Genomic DNA, 22,166 nt, shown 5'->3' on the forward strand with positions numbered 1-22,166 from the left:
TTCTTTTCTTTCTCTTTCTTTTTCGTCGGGGGGGGGGGGGGGGGGCAATCCGGCCCCTTCCCCCCCATAGGTACGCTAGTGGCTACAGGACATGGTCTGATAATTCTATCGTGAATAACATGGCGGATTGCTAGACTTAAATTGTCTGATTTGTTCGTATTGGACATCGAATCTGTAGGCTATTCCGAAAAGCATCCCCCTTTATTGCATTGACGCCCACAGGCGACAAAGCCTTGTTGTCTCTCTTTCTTCTTGTCCATTCTTCTTGTCCATCGTTCTAATTTTATATTAAAACCAGCATAATTGACATTTTGGCATTTTTGTTTTATTTATGCCCGAGTGGGTCTAATGGCCTCTAGAGGCCCATACATAAGACCTCCTCCCCAACTGCTGTTTTAACAGAAATAAATCATAATTTAATTACGTATTTATTTCATTTCATTAAACATTTTTCCTGTGATCCAGTCTCTGTACTTTTTCATTTTCTTTCTTTTCATTTATAACTAAAATGAAGGCAGATATGGGAAGGGTCATGATTGGTCAGAGCAAATTGACGTGTTTGTTTGGAATCTTTCAAACTTTTGTATTACTGCATTTGTTAGCCAAGAAAACCTTTTAGAATAAAACAACCTGACTCCCATAGTAGCGTTTTAAACATTGGTAAGCCCCCCCCCCCCCCCAAAAAAAAAAAAAAAAAAACCCAAACAGATTCCTTTGATTTTATATGATAAATTGCAAGAAATAGAAATTATCAACGGCTTCGATCATTTCTTTAAAAATAGATTTATAAGCTAATAAAACAATATAGACCTAATAAACTTAAATTTGTTTTACCCCTATTTTCAAACTATTCTCGAATCCTTACAGAGTATAATTCAGGTTATTTTGCCACCTTTAGAAGTTGTCCGCATCCAATAGACGAAAAGGATTATATTGTATTTCTTTATCAATTTAAAATTTGCCATTACTGTGCATCCCTTACAGATTTATAACATTTTTTTTTATTCGGTTGTACTGATTACGAAACTTGAATTGTGGGGCCGGGGGGGGGGGGGGGGGGGGTGATCGAGGCTCTTTGCATCATCCCATATCCTCCCTTCATTTTTTTTTTTGGGGGGGGGGGAGTGAACTTTAAGGTCACTCTACATGATAGAAAAAACAGATTTTAAATATCATAAACTATTTTCTTAATTGTAATGGGTTTCATCAGTATAGTTATTGTTCAATACTGTAAAGACAGTGTAGGACACGGGCGAGCTGATGTGGATAGCGAATTTTTGGAATCATTGGAATTTTTATTTCAAAATAATTATAGCGCAAATTCCCTCACAGTCATCGTCCTTTCATTAAAACTAACGGTGTAGCGTTTTGGGAAAATAAACCTTGAATTTCTGGTACACCTGCCCTCGCTTTCTATCAGCACAAATAGTGAAGATATAGCAATTCTGATACAGAAAGAGAAAAAGATTTGCGAGCGAGCGAGCAAGCCAAAATAATGAAGTTTTTTCACAGAAATGTTTTTTCTTCTTTTTCATCCAGCATAATTCTATTGTCAAGGAGGGGTGTACAAATTGGCGATTATGGAGGAGGATTATTGTTTACTTTCCTTCATAAGACACAAAGTGTAATATACATGTTGGTCGCCTTTCTATCACAATGGATTACCATCTTTAACAGAAAGGAACTTGGATTATGATAATAATCGAGAACATACTTTGTGAGCAAGCGAGTGATCTGGAATTTGTTTTAAAACTTCGTCATAGAACGCTTGTTTTTATATCCAGAGATATTTTTTATTCATATATAGATTGACCTTTTAATTCCTCTTTTAAGAGAAAACTCTTAATAAGAGCGGCCTCTTGCTCGAACTCGTACTCGCACTCAGCATCCATGGTGGTATACAGTATATTACTACGGTACACATGCAATTGCAATCGCACGCAGCCTAGCCATGCGCCAGCATGCATGCATGCATGCAGCAAGCGGAGACCGTATACCACTCATAAACACGATACCTTCAGAATGGAACGATAGCTGCAAAACGAAACACTATCTGCCAGCCACTCTGCGTGGTGGGTTACAATATCTGCCGGCAGATTTTGTGACGGGAACAATATCTGCCGGCGGATTTTGTTCCGCGAACACGATCCGCCAGTCACACTAAACGCCGTCACACCGGTTCTAATAATGCATGTCTATTAATATTCCCTACACTTGCTGCAAGACGCCGAAGATGGCGTTATCAACGAACTCGTTCGCCCAGCTTAATCTGTCCGGTTCTTATCACCGAACTCATACGCCCACACACTTCGTGTGGTCGACCTTTAGTACCCGAGATTGAAATTGAGTAAACATCAATGATTTGTTTCAAAGTCCTAGCTGGTCTAGTAAGCATACTCACACGTTAGCTGACGTGACAATCATGAGCTGTATCGAAGTTTCACTTCACTTGCTTATGACATATCAAGTTGATTAGTCACAGTCCATGTCGCATACAGTGAACAACTAAAATATTCTTACCCCTGGTAAATTTAATATTTCTGTTTTGTTTTTTTTGTACCTCAAGAATGAATGGTTAACTGGTTGAATTAGGGCCTCAATGTAAGCATTAAGATGTCACATTCTGAAGAAACATAAGTTGGGACAAATCGTTTGTTCACACACTTAAAAATTACAAAAATTGGTAAGGGTACGAATAAATCAAATGAAAGCTCCATGATTTTCGGAGAAATCCAACCTCACCATCCGATTTCTATGAAATTAAACTTAGTCAAAATAAAGAGAGAAAATAAAGAGAGAAAATATTCTAGAATGCCATGAAAAAAATGAAGAAGATCCCAATTCCCCAAAACCAGCCTTTTCTTTAAAGGACAATGAGTTTCAAAGTCAATTATTTGTGTCTAAAATTCAAAGAGAATGAAACCCAAACATACAAAAGCTGGTACCAGTCGTAATCAAATTAAGAAATTTTAATATGAAGCCTATTTGATTACTTAGCTGATAAATTAATCCCTCCTAATATTTTGCATTTTCCTTGCTAGCCATTGTCCCATGGAAATTGTCATTTTGGGGTTCACTTGAAGAACGAGCAATACCAACGTATACCGGCCTAGTTGCGTTGAAATTAAATAATCAATACATTTGATCAGCTTATGAAAAAATAAATATAATATATGCATCTAGAATAACAGAAATCATACACAGATGCAGGGAAACAGATGCATCTATTTATTCGTTAAACGAGAGCGGTAAGGTGAAATAGAGGGATGTAGTGAGGGAGATGGGGCGGGAGGGGGACGGGTGTTCGTTGTGGTTCAGGAAAGATATGTCTAGGTCATGTGAATATATGCTGGAAACTCTGAAATAGCACCGACATACTACGGAAAATTCACAAGGTTATACAGTCATCGATTCCTGAAGGTAAAACTAATCAGCAATCGTATAATACATACATTATACCGATCTCACCGCCCCTCTCTCTCTCTCCGTTTCTATCTCTCTCTCTCTCTCTCTCTTTCTCTCTATATATATGTATATATATAAAAATGCGAGAATTCTCAACTCTGACATATATATATAAATCTATCTCTTACGTACGCTCAAGAGCTTGCTCTGACTGGATGATCGAGATATGATTTTAGATAATATATTCCTATCTACTTCGGGAAAATAAGAGCAAGTCGTTATCCAATCATGACAGAACAAACAAACACTTCATAATAGACCTCCTGGACTCAATATTGATAAAAAAAAATAAAGACAAACATTGCTTTAAATGAAAAATATCCATGCAGAACTATAAAAACTACCTGAATTGTATCAATTATATTTCTTGAATTCTCTCTGCGTCAAGAGGCATATCCGCTGTATGCTGAAAAGTTAGTTTAAATTTATGTTGTTATTTTTTTTAACGTGGATACAACGTACGTGTGATCCTTATTAGCAGCACCTTATTCAACCCATACCTGAGTGTTTGGAGCCAGAAGGACGTTAAATCTATGTTTAAACAGAATGATATAACACCCTTCTGGCTTCAAACAGACGTAGTGATGCTGTATCAAGAGTCACAGTACGGACTACGTAAACACGGTTACTCGACTGACATGTTGAAATATCAAAAAAACTATGCAATGCAGCGGTCATGAATTAGCACATCATGCTTGTATGTTCAATGGTGTTAAATGAGGAGATAATAATGACGATAGTAGTAGTAGATATAGTAGCAGTAGTAATAACAGAAATAATAATAAAAGAGTAATAATATAACAATAGTCGGTTCTTGTGTATGCCAGACGTGACCATATTGAATGCTCACGATTTATGAGTGTGAAGATTAGGAGTGATTTCAAATTATTTGGTAAGGTAATATTCACTTGAACCACAAGCATGATACGTATGGATGAAAACGTGAAGATTAAATAATTGTGTAATATCACACTATATATATGGTTAATATCCATAAAGTCTAAAAATCATTTGATGATTATTATTTATGATTACATGGTTATTAGACTATATGAAAAGTGCACACAAATGTGCATTAAACAAACTGGGTATTAGACCCCCCCCCCCCTGGAAATTAGACTAAAATGTGCAATAGGCCAAATGGGTAGTAGACTTATTGGAGATTAGACCGAATGGAAATTACACGAAATGAGAATTAACCCAAATGGTCATTAGACCGAATAATAAGTGGATGAAATGAATATTAAATCATGTAGATAGTACTCGGGCTGGGTGTAGACCATATTGAAGTAGACTAATTGGGTAGAAGACAAACTGGTTGTAGATAATGCCACACACATCCGAAATAGAACAAACAGAAGTTATGTATACATGTTTGTAAGAAAGGTTTGAAAAAATTAAGCATTGGAATTGTTCATCTTCACTGCTTCGTATTTTCACTCTCTTCTCGTTAATGTAATACCAATTAGAGCTACTGATGCATGTCACTTGTGCAAGCTCTGCTATCAACACGAGAAAGTGATAACGGTATGAGCTCCGATGGGCGTGGCGGATCATCATCATCATCATCAGACATCGTTCGCTCCATCATGAGAAGTCCTGTTCTCAGAGGAAGTAAACGGAGGTCGGCTCCAGTCATTCAAACGAGCCAATAGGCTTCCCCGTACGATACGGCCACCGACACTCATTGGTAGAACAAGCCCTCTCATTAGACGATGAGAATGGTGAACTATGGAAGCTACCAATTAGTCCGCCTTTCAATCTTGACGTACGAAAAACACGACAAAGGGCAGCTCAGGGATCACGAGTCTAATCAATGCACATACATTTAACTGTAAAAGGAAAACATAAAAGGATGCATCAATTTAAACGGCCACCAAAACCAATCGTAAAATCATACAGTATATTGAATTATACGATTCATAGGCTTTTTAATGCAATAATTTCGGCAACAGTGAAAATACAAAGTGCGTGGCCTATTGACCCTATCCTTACTAATAAGATGGTTCGCTCCAATCAATACAAATACAACTGCATTACTAAATATAATCTAATCTGGTTTTAAAGATTGATTACTAGTTGATGTCCTTTGGAACCAATTATCACTGGAGTCTATAAAAGCCATATCTTGAACAATAAACATTTGCCTTGCGAGAATATACTGATTGAATTAACTGCATTAGGTTGTACTCATTCATACGTAGGCAGGTAGTCATTAAACATGGCTTCTTCAAACGCCGATTTGAAGACGAGGATTGCTACATTACGACACGAAATCTTGTCGTACAAACCAGGCAAGGCTGTATCTTGTGATGATGAACGAGTGGTGTTTCCTGATAAGCTTGTCGTTGGTATGATTGATCCGTTCAGGTATGCGCTCGACATAGTCCCTGCTCTGAGACGCGTTCTTCATGGAGACGTTAAGCCGAGTAAGCATGCTGATACACGACAAACATCTACTGAGGATCAGAAGGAATATCTGACCGATTCTATATCTGTCATCACGAGCATTGGCTTTACGGGTTTGTATATTGAAAAAGAAATGCAATGTTGATTTTATTTGTGTTTGTTTGTTGAAAACAATTCAAATGAAACTACACCTCTGAGATGAAAAATGTAACTTGGGTATGTTTTTATCCGTATCCTATAATCATAAAGTCGGAGGTATGTTTTGGGTTAAATGTTGAATCTTATGACCAAATTCTGTCTTGGCAAACATTTGTAAAAAATAGCTGTGAGGTAAAATTGCGATACTATCCAAACTGTGCTTAAAATTACGTTCACTTTCATAGATAACACGAACTAATCACAATCCTGAATACGTTATCCAGCAATGTAATACATATACTCAGTCGCTTTGAATGCTAAAGCATGTTTGCTAGATTAGTGTTGTCTTGTTTGTATATTGAAGGTATAAACCATGACATACGCCAGTGTAACCCGTGAACTATTGGCATCATCCAACATATACCATCTGAAAGGGGGAATTATGTGAACACTTGCGTTCTCTTATAAAGTCATTGATTTAACAGTAAACAAATAAAACTCTTCGAATTCGTATTACAAGGCACAAATTAAACATATGGAGCGCAGTATATCTTCTTCTTTTTTAAAGAATGGAATAAAAACAAACGAATATGCGTAAGTCATTGATGAAATTAACATGTCAGCTATAATAAACAATTATTAGTTAGATGATATTTATGTTTCACTGTGACTATATACCTGACCTGGCTGATATAATTAGTTTGGAGACTACCAGGAAGGTAATATACATAGGCTTACACGTGTGGATGTCAATTGTGGAAACATGTTTTCCAACATTGTCAATCGTCATATCATCATATTGGGATTATTAACAAGGAACTGCGAATAATTATATAACTGAGCCTTTTCTCTCTCAAAAGCATATGGGGATACAAATACGAGGCCCTTAAACAAGCATTTCTCAAATACATTTTCAATATCATGAAGCTTAAACAGTGTTAACATATAGATGCACACATTTCATGAAAGAGAGTGATGTCTAAGACTTTTCAAACTTCCTCATTTTGTTCATGTCGTTATTGGTGTTTCTATTTCTGGCTTTTGAATTGTACCATTACTAACCACTACAAGGCTTACAAAATTATCACATGACATTATACTTATGGGCCTACATAGATTCATAGATTCATAGATTCATCATAATTGTGGCTCCCCTTTCTTAGGATGCCGGGTTCCACGACTTTCAAACCCATGTAAGGTTCTCTTCATGAAGCGCATTCTGTTCACTGTTTTTGTTATCACAAAATTATTTCCTTAAATTTTATCGCACAAACGATTCATTCATTTGTATTTTTCTGGCATATTGCATGCAATTTATAGAACTACCTCAGCTTGTATACTTTGTTCTCTCTCTACTTCTTCATGTAGGCTAAATGTCATGTTCATAGTATTAACAATGTTCATCATGCACAACGTATAAACACGTTCTCTCTTGTTATCTTACACTATGAACATGACAGACAAAGAAAGCAAACAAAATATACAGTTCCTCAGGTAGACAAAGGAACATCCCTTCACTGCTATTATGTAAAAAAGTGAATATGCATGTGACACCTGTTCTACACATTTGTATATAATAGCAGTGAAGGGATGTTCCTTTATCTACCTGAGGAACTGTATATTTTGTCCGCTCTCTTTGTCCGTCATATTCATAGTGTTACCAGGTTCCTTCGAAAGAAATGTACAAGACCTTGCTGGGAAAGTTGGATGTATGGTGCTGTTATTTGAGTGAGTATTATTTTGTTTCGCTCGCCATATTGACATGGACCGTATATACTTTTGACTGAAACCAAATCATATAATTCTTCATCGCAAATCTGAAGAACACTATCATTTACAAAAATAGAAGACATATGTTTTAGCGCTTTGATCGAAATTCCACAAACCCGCATATTAATAAAAAGAAACAAGTTATTGCAAATTAATCAATTAATCAATTAGGACTGACACAGGGGCTGTGATATTGAAATTTAACAGAAAACTCAGTCACTAGGTCCTCTCATTTCGTCATACACAAAACGATATCAAATAATAATTTCAAGAACAAGTTTATTGCTATAATTTTTATCGGGTGGGTTGCTTCTCTGAATTGTTTTTTTTCTTCATAGCACCTTGCAAATTAAAGCGCGATTTACCAAACCTAATTCAGTAAAAAAAAGCGTGAAAAAATAGCAAATGCGAGAAGTACATACGCGGAGGGCATCGTCAAGCATTTCGGCTTCCAAATTCATAAAAATCAATTCCGTAAAATCGATCGTAGAAGCCTAATTGGTACAGAAAATTAAACACCTGTATCGCAGAATATAGTGACCTGCCAGTGTCACGAATAAGATTTCAAAATATGCTCATCTGACCGTGATTAAGTGCCTAAAATCCCTGAGCTTCCAGGGGCTCCGCCTCTTAGACCCCACGCCAATTCACGCTTAGTCTAGTTCTGGACCCTTTATATTGATTGTTTTATTCGCCGACTATACGCATTAAGCCGAGTGATGGCGCGATCCCGAGAACCGGTCCAGAAAAGCAGGTAATTTTCGGGCATTTCGAAGATAATTTTTTTTTTTCGAACGACGAAGTTATTTAAAGCTTCACAACATGTGGCATTCAGAAGGAAAGAAAAAAAGAACGAAAGGAAATGAACTCACTTTTGTTTTAATCATTATCAACAATGGTGTATACACGGGAGAGGCAGAAGATGCAGGGAGGTATAAAGGTAAGAAAGAGAAGAGGAAAAAGTATAACAAAATATTTCCCGGAATAAGTATAGGCACCAAAGTACAAAGCAAATGGTGCACTGGAAAACGGCTTTTTTAAGTTTTAAAACACAATCATTTTCAAAATCATGGTCGCTTTGAGAGTGTAATTCAAAACTGGAAAGTCTTCTGTCCGATTGCAGGGTATTTCGACTTTCCATTTTTCGGGCAATCATCACCTCATCATTATTTACGATTTTGTTCAAATAATGAAATAGCACCAAGTTGGAGGTTCCATGAGTCAATCACTCGCAAAATGTATACACATAATGGACTCATCCCCCAATGGCAATACTTATACGTCTTTGACATCAGTAGGTGGTGCCTTGGGATATTTCTATGGGTAAAATGCATAAGAAATTGTGCTTTTTGTTTAGGGTTACAATTCATGAAACAATATACCGTTCAATCTCTTTGTTTACTCGCTTATATAGTAACGTGAATTTTGGGCGGAGGGGGGGGGGGAGCAATTTTAAAATATCTAGATACCACACTTGTTATCAGCTTCGTCTTTTAAAACAAGTTTTTACAAAGAAATTAATTATTAGTAAATTCATTTTTCATTAGCAGTAGCATGCACCGTTTCTGGATGACTCGAGGTAGTCGAATGTCACATGACCTCATACAAAATCTAGATTTTTCCAAGATCTTGGTCCCTGTAAGAAGATGCAGCTATTAGCCTCAAAACTACATGAGTTGTTAGATTTGTTCATGTTTTATTGAGACACATTTTAGTTAGTTCAATATAGTAGTATTTATTTCCATAGAAAAGCATATACAATGTAACAATATAACAATACAAAATAAGATAACAAGGAATCTTTCCTTCACATAGTGAATAGACATATTATAAAGACGTGAAAATCGTGGCCCAGGACGTTGACATTACTCAGGCAGGGCCTAACATGTAAACATATACATACAAACATATATACTTGTTCTAAGATCATTAGCAGTCAGAAGTATCAGTTATAATATGAAAAATTAATTATGGGGTTCGTTCAATCTAAAAATATAATAATATTTATGTAATGTAGAACGTAATGGTAAAGTTTAGCGGAGAAGGAGGATGAAGTGGGAAAAGGGAGGAAGAGAGACATAGCAAAGGAGAGAGACGGAGAGAATGAATTTACAACAGATTTCTTAATTGCATCTCACGGAGAATAAGCTGTATCGTATTATACACACATTTGTTATAAAAGTTGACTTATCATTATTTAAAGAGTTCTCATGAATTTTGTAGTAAAAATTTTGGTCATTTGCTTCTAAATAATCACACATTTGAGTTGCTATAAAAGGTACATTGCATAGTTTACATTTATAGTTTATTCATAGTTTACAATTGATGATAAACTCGATTAAATTTAAAATCACTGATTTGTTTGTTGTTGTTAAAAGAATTAATGTCCAAGTATATATTTTGGTAGTTGACAAATACAATTGTAGCATCGAATTTCATTATTTAGTAATTGATTTGATAAAAATTGACACAAAATATACTTTCCAATTTCAATTCAGTCATAGACTTCAAACTATATAATTATATCAGTATATATCAATATCTAACATTCAGCTGTTATATTCGTGTCCTCCTGGTTCCTACACGTATTTTTCACATCTATAGGCTGTTATTGGAGGAGTGGAGGTAATGTCCATGCTGGGTCTTGTCTTGCATGGAAGATTGAAAATGATGACACTACAGCCATTTTTGAAATTTGATTTGACAGGGTTTTGGCGGTTACGTTTGCGTTAGCCATTTTGATTAGTGATTTAAGTGACTGAAAGTTGTGGTTTGTTAGTAGACCGCGACTCCCGACTTCGAATGCTATAAGGGATACATCAAAATTGCGGGCCGAAATGTCATGAATCAGGGGGGGCATATTTATTACATTTATACTCATGGGCCTTGGAAATATTAAGGTCGAATGGGACAGTTAGTTCAAAGATGAGCAGTTTCTATCGATAAATGCATTACACATTAACGAAAGAGGGAAATAAATCACCATCAAGCTCCTGTCCAACAAATTATTGGAACTCACTGTTAGAGCCGACAATGCGGCAGTTCAGAACGCAATGCAAACTCTAAGGAAATTAGTATATGAATAACTATATGATACTATTATAAGAATAGAATTGCAGGGCCCTTTTTCGAATTCTCTTTTCGAAGTTCGTTATATCGTGTTTACCTATCGAAATATTATGAAATTGCATGGGAACGAGCAGAAAGAGAGTATGGCACAATAGAAATAAGGTTCTACACAAATGCTTATAAATCAACAAAAATGAACATGATAAGGAACATGTTAATTAGCATGTTCATTAGCAAGTTCATTTTTATGATATTATCCCCATTACAAAGTTGTTAGGAGATATAGAGAGAGAAGAGAGAGAGAGAGAGAGACTAGTATTTGCTTGCTGAAATCATAATATTTCCAAACAGCAATGTTTGTATATTTTCGTTTAAAAAAAAGATACGTTGTCGTCTTATTTGTACATCCATTGATGTGTTCATTCCTTATTAGGCATGGTAAGGTAGAAGGGTAGGGTAAAGGTTGAATGAAGAAAAGGAGGACTGCCAAGAATACTCAATGGGTTTTGAATCACACTTTTCTTGAGCAATTTTTAAAACGCACAAAGAAGATAATACGAATCTCTATACTTTTCATATATATAGAACCGTTGATTCCTAATATTACACTTTCTCTACAGAACTTATGATCTTATTACTTTAAAGAACGTTTATTACAAGGCGAGTGAGAGTAGCGACCGTTTGAGAAAAAAAACTCCCTCGCACGCTTATACGGTATTGTAATTAATTTTAATCAAGACTACATGTACACACATACACAAATCACAGCCTGCTTCAAAATTATGATAATGAGTTTGAGCATATGCCCTCCTTAGCAGATAGAGCTTTCAGCTAAATATAGCACTTTGTGTGTTGTGAGAGGGGTGGCGAAATTGATTGTGCCCTACCCCTTCATTACAGTTAAACAAGGATAAGAAATACTCCATGTATTAATACGCGATTTACATAGGTGCAAGGAGCCAGAAAAAGATTTAGAATGGAGCGCTTAAAACTTATCGATATACTGCAATTTTTAAAGATGAATTACATGTATAATAATACGCGTAAACCTTTCCCCCTTCATACGGTAAGCCCCTATCTGCACACTTCCAAGGCCTTGGCATAAGGTGTGTAGTATTTGGAAATATTTGATTTTTAATCATCAAAGTGTGTATTTTCAACTTTTTTTTCAAGGGGGGGGGGGCAAAATAGTGAGTGTAATTGTCCTGTCTTGAAGTTTGTGAAGTTTTGTTTATTCCACATTTTACATAAAACAACAGTGTATATTCTTTTTTATTTTTGTTTGTACAAGCGTATATTATATAAGAGTAGATTTCACACAAGAAAAAAAATGTACGAGAAAAACAAGTTCCTACCTCCTTTTGTAAAGATTAGCACTTGCCCCGAATTTTGACTTTGGGGCCTGTTGAGACAGGGTTTATAAAGTACACGCAGTACTGCATCACTTGGTTTGCGAGGGAGTGTAGTGACCGAATATTTAGAATGTTAATATTTTACATTATAGAGCCAAAAAAGGCATTAGTGTTATATACACCAATGTCATCTAACAACATTTCTTTCTGTCTTGCGAAGGTGCTCATTGAGGGGGTCAAAATTGATTATTAGTACTTGAAACAAAGAGAGAAAGAAACAAAAAGTCAGATAATTGCATGTTGAAGCGTTGTATTTTCACAGTAATAAAATATATTCGTTATCCTACAAGAGGGGCAGAAACGAATTAGCCGTCCCCTTAGTCATGTTTAATGGCCCTCGCATTTAACGCCTCTGAAAGACAGGGTATATGCAACATACGCCTATCATTTCAGTTGTTGTTGTTGTGCGTGTGTAATGTTAAGGATCGTAGCATCCATTTAATACGGAAAGAAGGGTGGAACTGCATTTCAGACCTGTTATAACTGAAAGCTTTACCAAACATTATTTATTGTCATTTAGGTGCAAGAAGTATTTCCCCATCCATTGATAAATGGAAGCACCTGCCCACTCATCCAATGCCTATTGTACACAGAATATTTACGGTGCTGAGAAACATTGCATCTTCAAACATTCGATGGAGCGTACCCACGGAGCGAGAACAATTTCATTGTGATATGCTTAAGGTTTGCGTATAGGTTTAACGTCTTAGAACACAATGAACAATTATTATAAGTGTAGGGTATAACAAATACATACACGTTATCTTCTTTGAGGTGGCATTTGGTGGGGGTGGGTTGCAGAATCATGTTAATATCATTAAAAATAAATGTATGCAATTTATATTTTTTGATGTACATGCATTTTCTACAACTTCCTCTTATACTTTTTTCTTCATGTTTCTCCTCTCCGTTTTCCTGACTTCATGTTATATTCTGTTTTCTTATTTTTGCTGCCCAAGCAATCGTATCTTAGTAACTATATATGCATGTATTTCAATATTTACAAATTAATTGTAACTGTATTTTATGTTTGAAATATGCAATGAGTGTTTTATTTGTACACATGATCAATTCAGCCATTGGGCTACGACACATGCTTTTTCAATAAACCTTGGTTCAATTCAATTCAATTCAATCACTAACCTTCAACCATCACCACGTGAATAATAACGATTCTGAATCGGTGTATTTTCTTATTTTTATTTTCAGACCGCTTTATATTGAATCTTACCAAGAGTTGATCGAGATAGTAAAGAGGAATACAGGTGAGTTTGCCACTAATCCTTAATGGTAGGTAGGATCATAAAGTGAAGACATAATATGAAGGTTTATCTTTAAACAATTTTGAATTAATACAATTTGCACTGTTGATACACACAGTATACACCACAAGGCGTTGATTTACACCACCGTATTAGTTAAAAGAATGATTAATTAAATAAAATAATGTTACTAGCCAAAATGCTATAACGCATGAATCATTATGTAGGTTGTTTAACTTTGTTTACGTATATGGTGTTTTGTGTAATTTACACTGTTATTAAATGTGTAGGTATCTAACAATAATGACCCCTGCTACACAATAATGTTTCATCAGTAATGAATGGAACATGACAGAAACGAGAAACGTATTATTCAATTTATATCATAATCAAATTTCTGCAAGCAATTTCTTTTTGTTAATCATTATTCACATATTTAAAAAACAGGGTAGCTCATTCACAATCGTGTTCAACCATGAAGCCCTGTACATAAACAGAGAGAAAGAAAGAAATTAAGGATATACATCAAAAACATGGCCTATCCACATATACACAATGAAGTCAAATTTAAGAAAGTTGGGACATACATACAATAAATGAAGTATCTAGTATCAAGTATCAAGTTTATTTGTCTTCCAGAAAACACATGTGACAAAGTATAATCATATTACAGTACAATGTAGAATAAAGAAAGACGAGGAGACCTTGGTTGAAGCACAGCTTCTTAAGTTAAGGCCCCCCCCCCCCATATGGTGTGACAAAGATAACTGATTCATGAATACAACAACAAATATGGAATATAAACTATTCACAAAGTACTCTCAGAAAACAACTACCCAACGATACATCGACCACAGCATGGATGACCACAACAAGTATACCCGAATATGCGCACATTCCCATCACACCGGGTGAGCTAACAAACTCACCGGCCCGAATTCACAAAGGAGGTTTGTCGACAAACCTAGGTTTATGTACGTCATATAACGCGCTGTGATGCGTTTTTTTTACAAGCCAGGGGGTTAACCTAAGTTAAATCTAAGTTGGACTTAAATTTTATGGAAAGCCATTTGTAGCCTTAAAATGAAATATATTTAAAAGCAAAAATTCAAGTAATTTAGACTTTTTATAAATTCCACATCAAGAACATGAAATCTCCTTGATAATAGAAAATATGAACGATTTTCATTAACATTTCATGCCTTTTAAAATAACCTTTACAAAATATTTGCATAGATGTTAACGGCTTTCCATAATGTCCAACTTAGAGATAAGTTCAACTTAGGATCTTTGTGAAACACCCCCTGGTTTCTAAAAACGCGTCGAAACGCGTCGAAACGCGTCATATGACGCACGAAAACCTAGGTTTGTCGACAAACCTCCATTGTGAATTCGGGCCACCGTGTGTGTTAAAATATATGTCATATGAGCACAAACAACCCACCCATGGGAGGGCGATGTAATATGGACAAACCCAAGCTGACACCAAATCGAGACATCAATGAGCTAATGCTCTCTGAGTGCAGAGGTTAAGTAGGAATATATGGTATATGTACATATGGGAAAGAAGAAGAAAAAGAAAAGGGATCAAAGGGATTATGTCAAAGTCAAGAAATAACGAAAAATAGATCGAGAGTAGAGTTAAATAATTATGCTACAGTACATGATTTGACCTTGAAATCAAGTATTTATCTAAGTTTTCTATATTATCCGTATTAATTACACACTCTTGATTCTGATCACGTTGATATCGTACACTCTTACAAGCCCCCTTTCCGTTCATTTTGTAAATTATATACGTTTTCCTTTCTTCGTAAATTGCATGTTACTTACCTCTACTTGTGTAGGTCTGTGTTAATATGTATGATAGGCCGATGTGATAACACTAGTTTCCCATTAATTTGATTATCATAACATCCATCGAAATGCTTGAACAAAATTCTTTTTTTTTCTATTAGAGTTAATATGCATGCTCATATCATTTCATATCCTCGGTTGGTAACCAATCGAATAATCACGGTGATTTTATAAGATTTGGGATTTTGAGACCATCCTGTAAATTCATTTGAAACATGGCATGGTGTGTACTATGTACCATTCCCCCAACATCTACCCGCTCCCGTGTTGACATGGTTGACCTTAATCATCTGAACATGGATCTACGTGAGACATACGGCCATGATCTGACGATCCACAGTCAACAATTCAAACATAAATAATATATCTGAAACGACTTTGACATCATATTTGGATGAAACATAAATTAGGCATAAAATAGAAATATACCTTCCACTTATCTGCTTGTATATTATTTCATGCAATTTGGTGTTTAATATCCATTTTCCTTGTACTGGATACAGGTTTCTAACTTTGAGCCGAGGCATGGGGGGGGATAAAAGTTAAATATAATTGTGGCAATGCTTACACCAATACCGATATTATTTGAATGAGCCATTTTTGGTCTTGATTTCATTCATTTATTTATCAATTAATTTTCACTAACTACCGATCTTTAGATTTCCCAATCATGTTTCAACCTTTTTTCCGTTGAAGTTGTAGTATTTAAACAATATCATAACAACATCATCAGTCTACTATAACATGATTGTCCCGACTAATTTTCCTACCACAAGTATATTACATTTCATTTACATCATCTTTTCTCACTTCATTTACTCCCTATACCGGCTCCTCTTCAGTCTCCTTCCCTTATCACCCTTATTTCTCTCTCCCCCTCCCTACGTTTCTCACTCGATTTTGCCCATTCTTTTTAAATTTTAAATATGGCAGGAAATTATGCCACTGAGAATACTGATAAAACACACATGATGATGATGACTCACATCATTTGTATGGCGCCATTTATCTGTTTCAAAAACATTCAAAGGCTCGAGCACCTCCAATAAAGTTAGCATTTAAATGTCTGAAGGAAGATGTGGGTTTTGAGTGAAGCATTTCGGATTTTCAGATTTTCTCCATTCGTTTGTGTCACCCCCCCCCCCCCACCTGGAAGAAACACAATATTATGTGACGTAGGTGTGGTATGTAGATGTCATAAAAATATCATGAGTTTGGACGTAATGTCGAGTTTAACTCATTGAATATGTTTCGATTGAATAGGCCGCGTCCCTCTATGTGGTATATATCGTTACGGAGACATCCCCACAGCGAGAAATAAATTGAAGCATCTCGGGATCACTGATATGTACGAAATACCTTACCCTGATGAAGTTAGCTCAAATGATGGTGACTTGCAGTGGCTTGACCTTCTACGTGGATGCCTTCATGAAGGTGGCAGAACAATATCTGAGAAAGCGATGCGCTCATTGGTAGCAGAAATGACAAAGAAACTTGAGTCTAAGCAACAACGCATTGACACTTTGACAGAAACCGTAGGGGAGAAAGAGCGAAATGAGAAGACTCTGACACAGCAAGTTAAAGAGTTAAATAAAGGAAGAGAGGAAGACAGTGCAAGAGCTGAGAAAGAGAAGCGCTCATTGGCAGCAGAAATGACGAAGAAACTCGAGTCTAAGCAACATCATGTAGACACTTTGACAGAAATCGTAGGTGAGAAAGAGCGAGAAAAGACGACTCTAAGACAGCAAGTTCAGGAGCTAAAGAAAGGAAAGGAGGAAGACAGAGCAAGATCTGAGAAAGAGAAGCGCTCATTGGTAGCAGAAATGACGAAGAGACTCAAGTCTAAGCAACAACGCGTAGACACTTTGACAGAAACCGTAGGGGAGAAAGAGCGAAACGAGACAACTCTTAGACAACAAACTGAGGAACTTAAGAAAGGAAGAGAGGAAGACAGAGCAAGAGCTGAGAAGGACAAACGGTTAATAGAATTAAGCTGGAAGAAAAAGCATGACTTCAAGGAACAGCTTTTGGAGCAACTTGAGCGTGAGACCTGGAGACTGAGAACCAAAATTCAACTAGAAAGTGAGATACGATCAGCAGAGCAGAAGAATAAAGCAGATACACAACAATGGAGTTTCATTCCTTGGGTGACATCTGGAAAAAAAGCTCAGGGTGGTAAGACTCTATTTTTCCAATCTCATTTTCTTTTCAACTCCTAAAAAAGATACATTTGACTATATAACTCCCATTTCATTTCAGGCCACTTTTTAAAATAGTTATAATGTGAAGCTTATCAAGTCCAATATGGTCTTTATAGCTCTCTACCGTTATTTTGCTACTTTAAATATACCTAAACATCGAGCTTATCACAATCCATAATGGTCCCAAACCTTAATGTATATGTTTTTTGTTTGTTTTTGTTTTCATTATGCCGGAAATAACACCATTCCAGTACATTTTTCAGGGAAACTAGAGATATCTTATGCCTGTGCATTATTTACACTTTAGAGATTTAAATAAAAAAACACGTAGAGATACAGTGAACAATAAAGATCATTAACGAAAATTATCTTACATTCTTTTTTTTCTCATTCAAACGGACTTCATTCCGTCATGACAGACTCATCATCATTTGAGGATAATTCAAGCGGAGGACTGGGAAGGAGTGAAATATTACAAGCAGGGTGAGATGAAATATATTTACTGTTTAGATGAAAATGAACGCATTATTGATCTTATAGTGAGAAACTTACTGTCAATAACAGTTCAAATACGGCAGCTCTCATGTTCTATGATTCCAAAACATGTTTAGAAATGTCATGACCACCTGTGATTATGTATAAGCAGAAGTGAATACAATATTTCAACTCATTAACAAAAAATGATTATCTTAGCTGCATTCTTGTCTATGGTGATAAGAGTTAAAAGTAAAATCCTTTCATGAATTGATATCAATAATTTGAGCATGTTGAGTATGGTCTCATCACTGGAAGAACGTATTTTTCCCTTTCTATCTTCACCTAAGTAAAGATTTTACTTTACTTTTTAAGTGTATACGTCATACCAACGTTCTCTGACCACCCCAAGTTTGTCTTTTTTGTTTACCGTGTACCATTCTAGAGAAGAGCCCCCAGATGATGAGTTTGCAGGTATATTACAACAGATAGCTGACGATCTTTACGATGAAGCCAAGATCGACAGCCTTGCTGGTCAGATGGGAATCCTACATGGTGATATACAGAGAGCGCTCATGACCAATATGAGGTTCGGCCGTATTACCAGTGATGGAACTCGCCATATGCTGAAACAATGGAGAAGAGGTGTGTCCAGGGAAGATGAACGGATTGAGCTAAAGAAGGCACTGCAAGCTGCCAAGTTGGTCAACCTTGCAGACCTGTATCTCAGCGAAGGTAACGTATTTTTTCATTAAGAACAATTGTAATTTCGTAATAAGGACCCCATTCGACACTTCAGCAACATGCTGTTATATTTGGTGTACAATACAGACCATGTGTTTAAAGTCAGATTCGTAGTATTTTTTAAGCAAGTTAATTTCCTACATTTACACTGTTGATGTATTAATACTAAGGTGACGTAAGGCAGGGAAAATAAAGTAAAAGAGAGCTTAGGTTTTACTTTCAGTTAGCATTTTCCTCACCATAGCTGTACACACGAAAAAGCCAAACAGATGCTGACTAGGAACGTCAAAATCGTTTCTACAGCCTGGTTATCATAACAATAGACGGAATTTGAAATTCACTGCTATAAGTTCTACACAATCATGATAATTCCGATTCGATGTGTTTTGAGAAGAAGAACAAAAATTATTTTCTTTCTTGCTGCCGGTCAGGTGTAGAAGAAGAACAGATCGATGCTGAATATGCCAGCGAAGACGTCAATGATCAGCAGCCCTCTAATAGAGATGAAACCTCTCTAGAACAGGACCGGACCAAAGGACACACTGACATCCAGGTACTTCAGGAAGCTACAGCGAGCAGTAACAATACTCCTCGAGATGGGCATTCCGGAGACACGGCTACCAAAACCCAGGAAGACTTGACAGATGGAAGTAGGAGTCAACATCTTGAACAATCACCGGAGCGCAGTACAGAGGACTTGGATGAATCTGAATTAGAGTCCTCTAAAGAAGTTCATCCTGGAGATGATATGAACAACGTTAGTAGCATTCAACTTTCTGAACAATCGCCCAGCCATGAAATGCAAGTCCTACCTGAAGACCTGAAGACCTGTCTGAGATAGCCCCTCTGGTATCTTATGGTGGGAAAACCAACGAGGAAACCACCACCTTGGATACAAGTCATGTAGGCGGAATCATAAGAAACAAAGAAGATCTGGTTTCTCAACTCATTCTTACTGATACATCCCCGGAGAAAATATTGCTCCTTTTCCTCGTAAAGATAATAATGGATGTTTCCCAGAAAGCACTCAGTTTATAAGGAATCACTATAGAACCTTCATCGAGTAGGGTTTACTAACATTAGTTTAGCTAGCGACTTTTCAGGTTCAATACGCTGCCCTTCATCAGGGCGACTGGTTTTTAGCGCCAAATGATTGTTGACCCATGAACACGGTGACGTGGTCGAGGAACGTCGGCATGGTCGGCCTGATGAAGCGTCTGCGGACGGAAGACGTCATAAGCAACACAAAAATAATCTAGTTGACTTTTTAAAATATATATTATGTAATGCCTGGATGGTTGAAAAGAGTCATAGACAAAGCCTTCATAAACATTATCTGAACTTTATTGTTTCCAAACACGGCACATATAATTTCATTAATGTGAATCTCTTAAGATATTGCAAGAATAGCATGAAGAGCGTGATGTTTCTTAATGTAGAATTGAATTTTCTTTTTGGCAAGATACCTGGATATAGAAATTCGATCAATTCTAGTTATTGCAAGAGTTACTTATTATAACCGGAGCAATTTAAGTTATTGTTAGGTTTGATCAATCCTATAATATTAGTCATTTACATTTCACTGTACTTTTTAAAAGAAATCTTAATTCGAAACAGAATACTCGGATTATTTCAATTACAAAAGCTGCAACGATCGTTTGTATTTATGTATATACTGTCATTTAAATAGATCAGTAAATAAACGAATACGTGAAATAATAACGAAGTCAATGAATGAATAATGAATATGAAATAATAAATAACATAAAAAAAGAGTATAAACATTGATTGTATAATACACAACACTCTGTACATCAGTATATCTATCACAGTTTCTTTAGAGTTTTTGTTTGTCTCTGTTTTTAAATATTTTTCCACGTACGTGTATATCTAGACGTACTGAACGTATATGTATATTAAGGCTGGTTGGTTATTATTCGGGCCATTTACCATTTGTCCAACCTTGTCTATGCATATATAACCGGTTTCTGTTCTTGTATTCGGTCTCATACAATCTTGGTCTCTGATGCGCCTGGTATGCTTATCATTTTCCTGATGTCTTTAATAGAAATATTATTGATTTGTTCTACATTTGTCCGTGGCCATATACACAATTTATTGTCTGCTATGTATAAAATAGTTTTTGTCTAATGTAACGACCATGTGGTACGTAATAAATACGTTAATCTAAATTACGTAGTCGATGGCATTTAAACTACGTGGGAATTTGACGACTAGACCATATGGACAGTCTTTTATGGAACGGAATACAGGCAAATAGATGTTACACAATAAGGATACGGAAGATTAGATGGAGACAAATAGGAAATAGACGACCTATCTACTAAATGAAGAGCCTAAAATCGACTTAATGAGAGTTTTCAGTTGCGATAAAGGTGAAAATAATTTGTTAGCTTCCTTTAATATTTTGTTTCCGAAAATTCGGTATTCTGAAAACGTGAAGCGACGCGAAGACCAGATGGAACAGCGAGAATAGTATATCACAAAGAAAAAAAATGCATATTTCAATTTAAAATCGGAATTTAATTTGGAAATATGACAAGATATAGCTACAGAACTCGGACGAAAATGCCATGCCACATGTGCTTGCGTGTTCGTGTGTGTAAGTAATTCCATATATGGGTTGAGTATGTAACATTCAGCAAGCCTGATTGAGTCGATTTTCTCTCATGTTGGTGATGCTGTTAAACTAAAGTATACAAACGCTGTTTATAATCATGAATCACAATCAGCTCTCCATTTTTTTTCAGACAGTCGCTTGACCAGATCTCAAATATATCTGTACTTGTTTCTAATGTTTTGAATGCATGTAAAACTAAAAGAAAAGAAAAAACGGAAAAGAAAAGAGAGAGCAAAAAAGTTATGATATCATGAACTTTTTTTAAGAACAGGCAAACCATGTATGACGTGATTAGTGACATTGCATTGCTGTATATTTTTTGCTACATGTTTTCCTATGATACGTTAGGTGTTGAAGCTAATAATGTTCTTTGTAATGTTTGTGATTATAATTCTGATTTTATCCATGTTATATTTTCATATGTCATATTTCAGTTTATGTCGTTTGTCATAGTACCGTTATGGATATTCCGACCTTATACGTATTTCATCTGATCTACATGTATTAGTTTTCAGTTCCTAAAATGATATTTTCAAAATATTTAGGTTAAACAGAAAAATACACAGATTATAATAGAAGACTTAGATGTAGACATGAAAGATGTAGGCAAATACGGTAGAACATATAACCAGATGGCTTATTACTATAATAATCGCAAAAACTCATTTGGCTGTACATAGATGTGGTCACACACAGGGAATGCAAATATTAACTCTGAAAGGAA

General features: G+C 35.9%; 1 protein-coding gene across 1 annotated transcript; it reads left to right on the plus strand.

Annotated features, from left to right (window-relative positions):
* The first annotated feature begins 5,686 nt into the window (after positions 1-5,686).
* On the plus strand, positions 5,687-19,642 carry LOC105440054. The gene is made up of 5 exons (XM_030997303.1): positions 5,687-5,894; positions 16,646-17,557; positions 18,003-18,066; positions 18,503-18,792; positions 19,233-19,642. Exons 1-5 carry the CDS (start codon positions 5,687-5,689, stop codon positions 19,640-19,642), a joined length of 1,884 nt encoding a protein of 627 aa, XP_030853163.1.
* The last annotated feature ends 2,524 nt before the right edge of the window (positions 19,643-22,166 follow it).

Source organism: Strongylocentrotus purpuratus, unplaced genomic scaffold (assembly GCF_000002235.5).
Source record: "Strongylocentrotus purpuratus isolate Spur 01 unplaced genomic scaffold, Spur_5.0 spur5_scaffold_4, whole genome shotgun sequence".
NCBI lineage: Eukaryota > Metazoa > Echinodermata > Echinoidea > Camarodonta > Strongylocentrotidae > Strongylocentrotus > Strongylocentrotus purpuratus.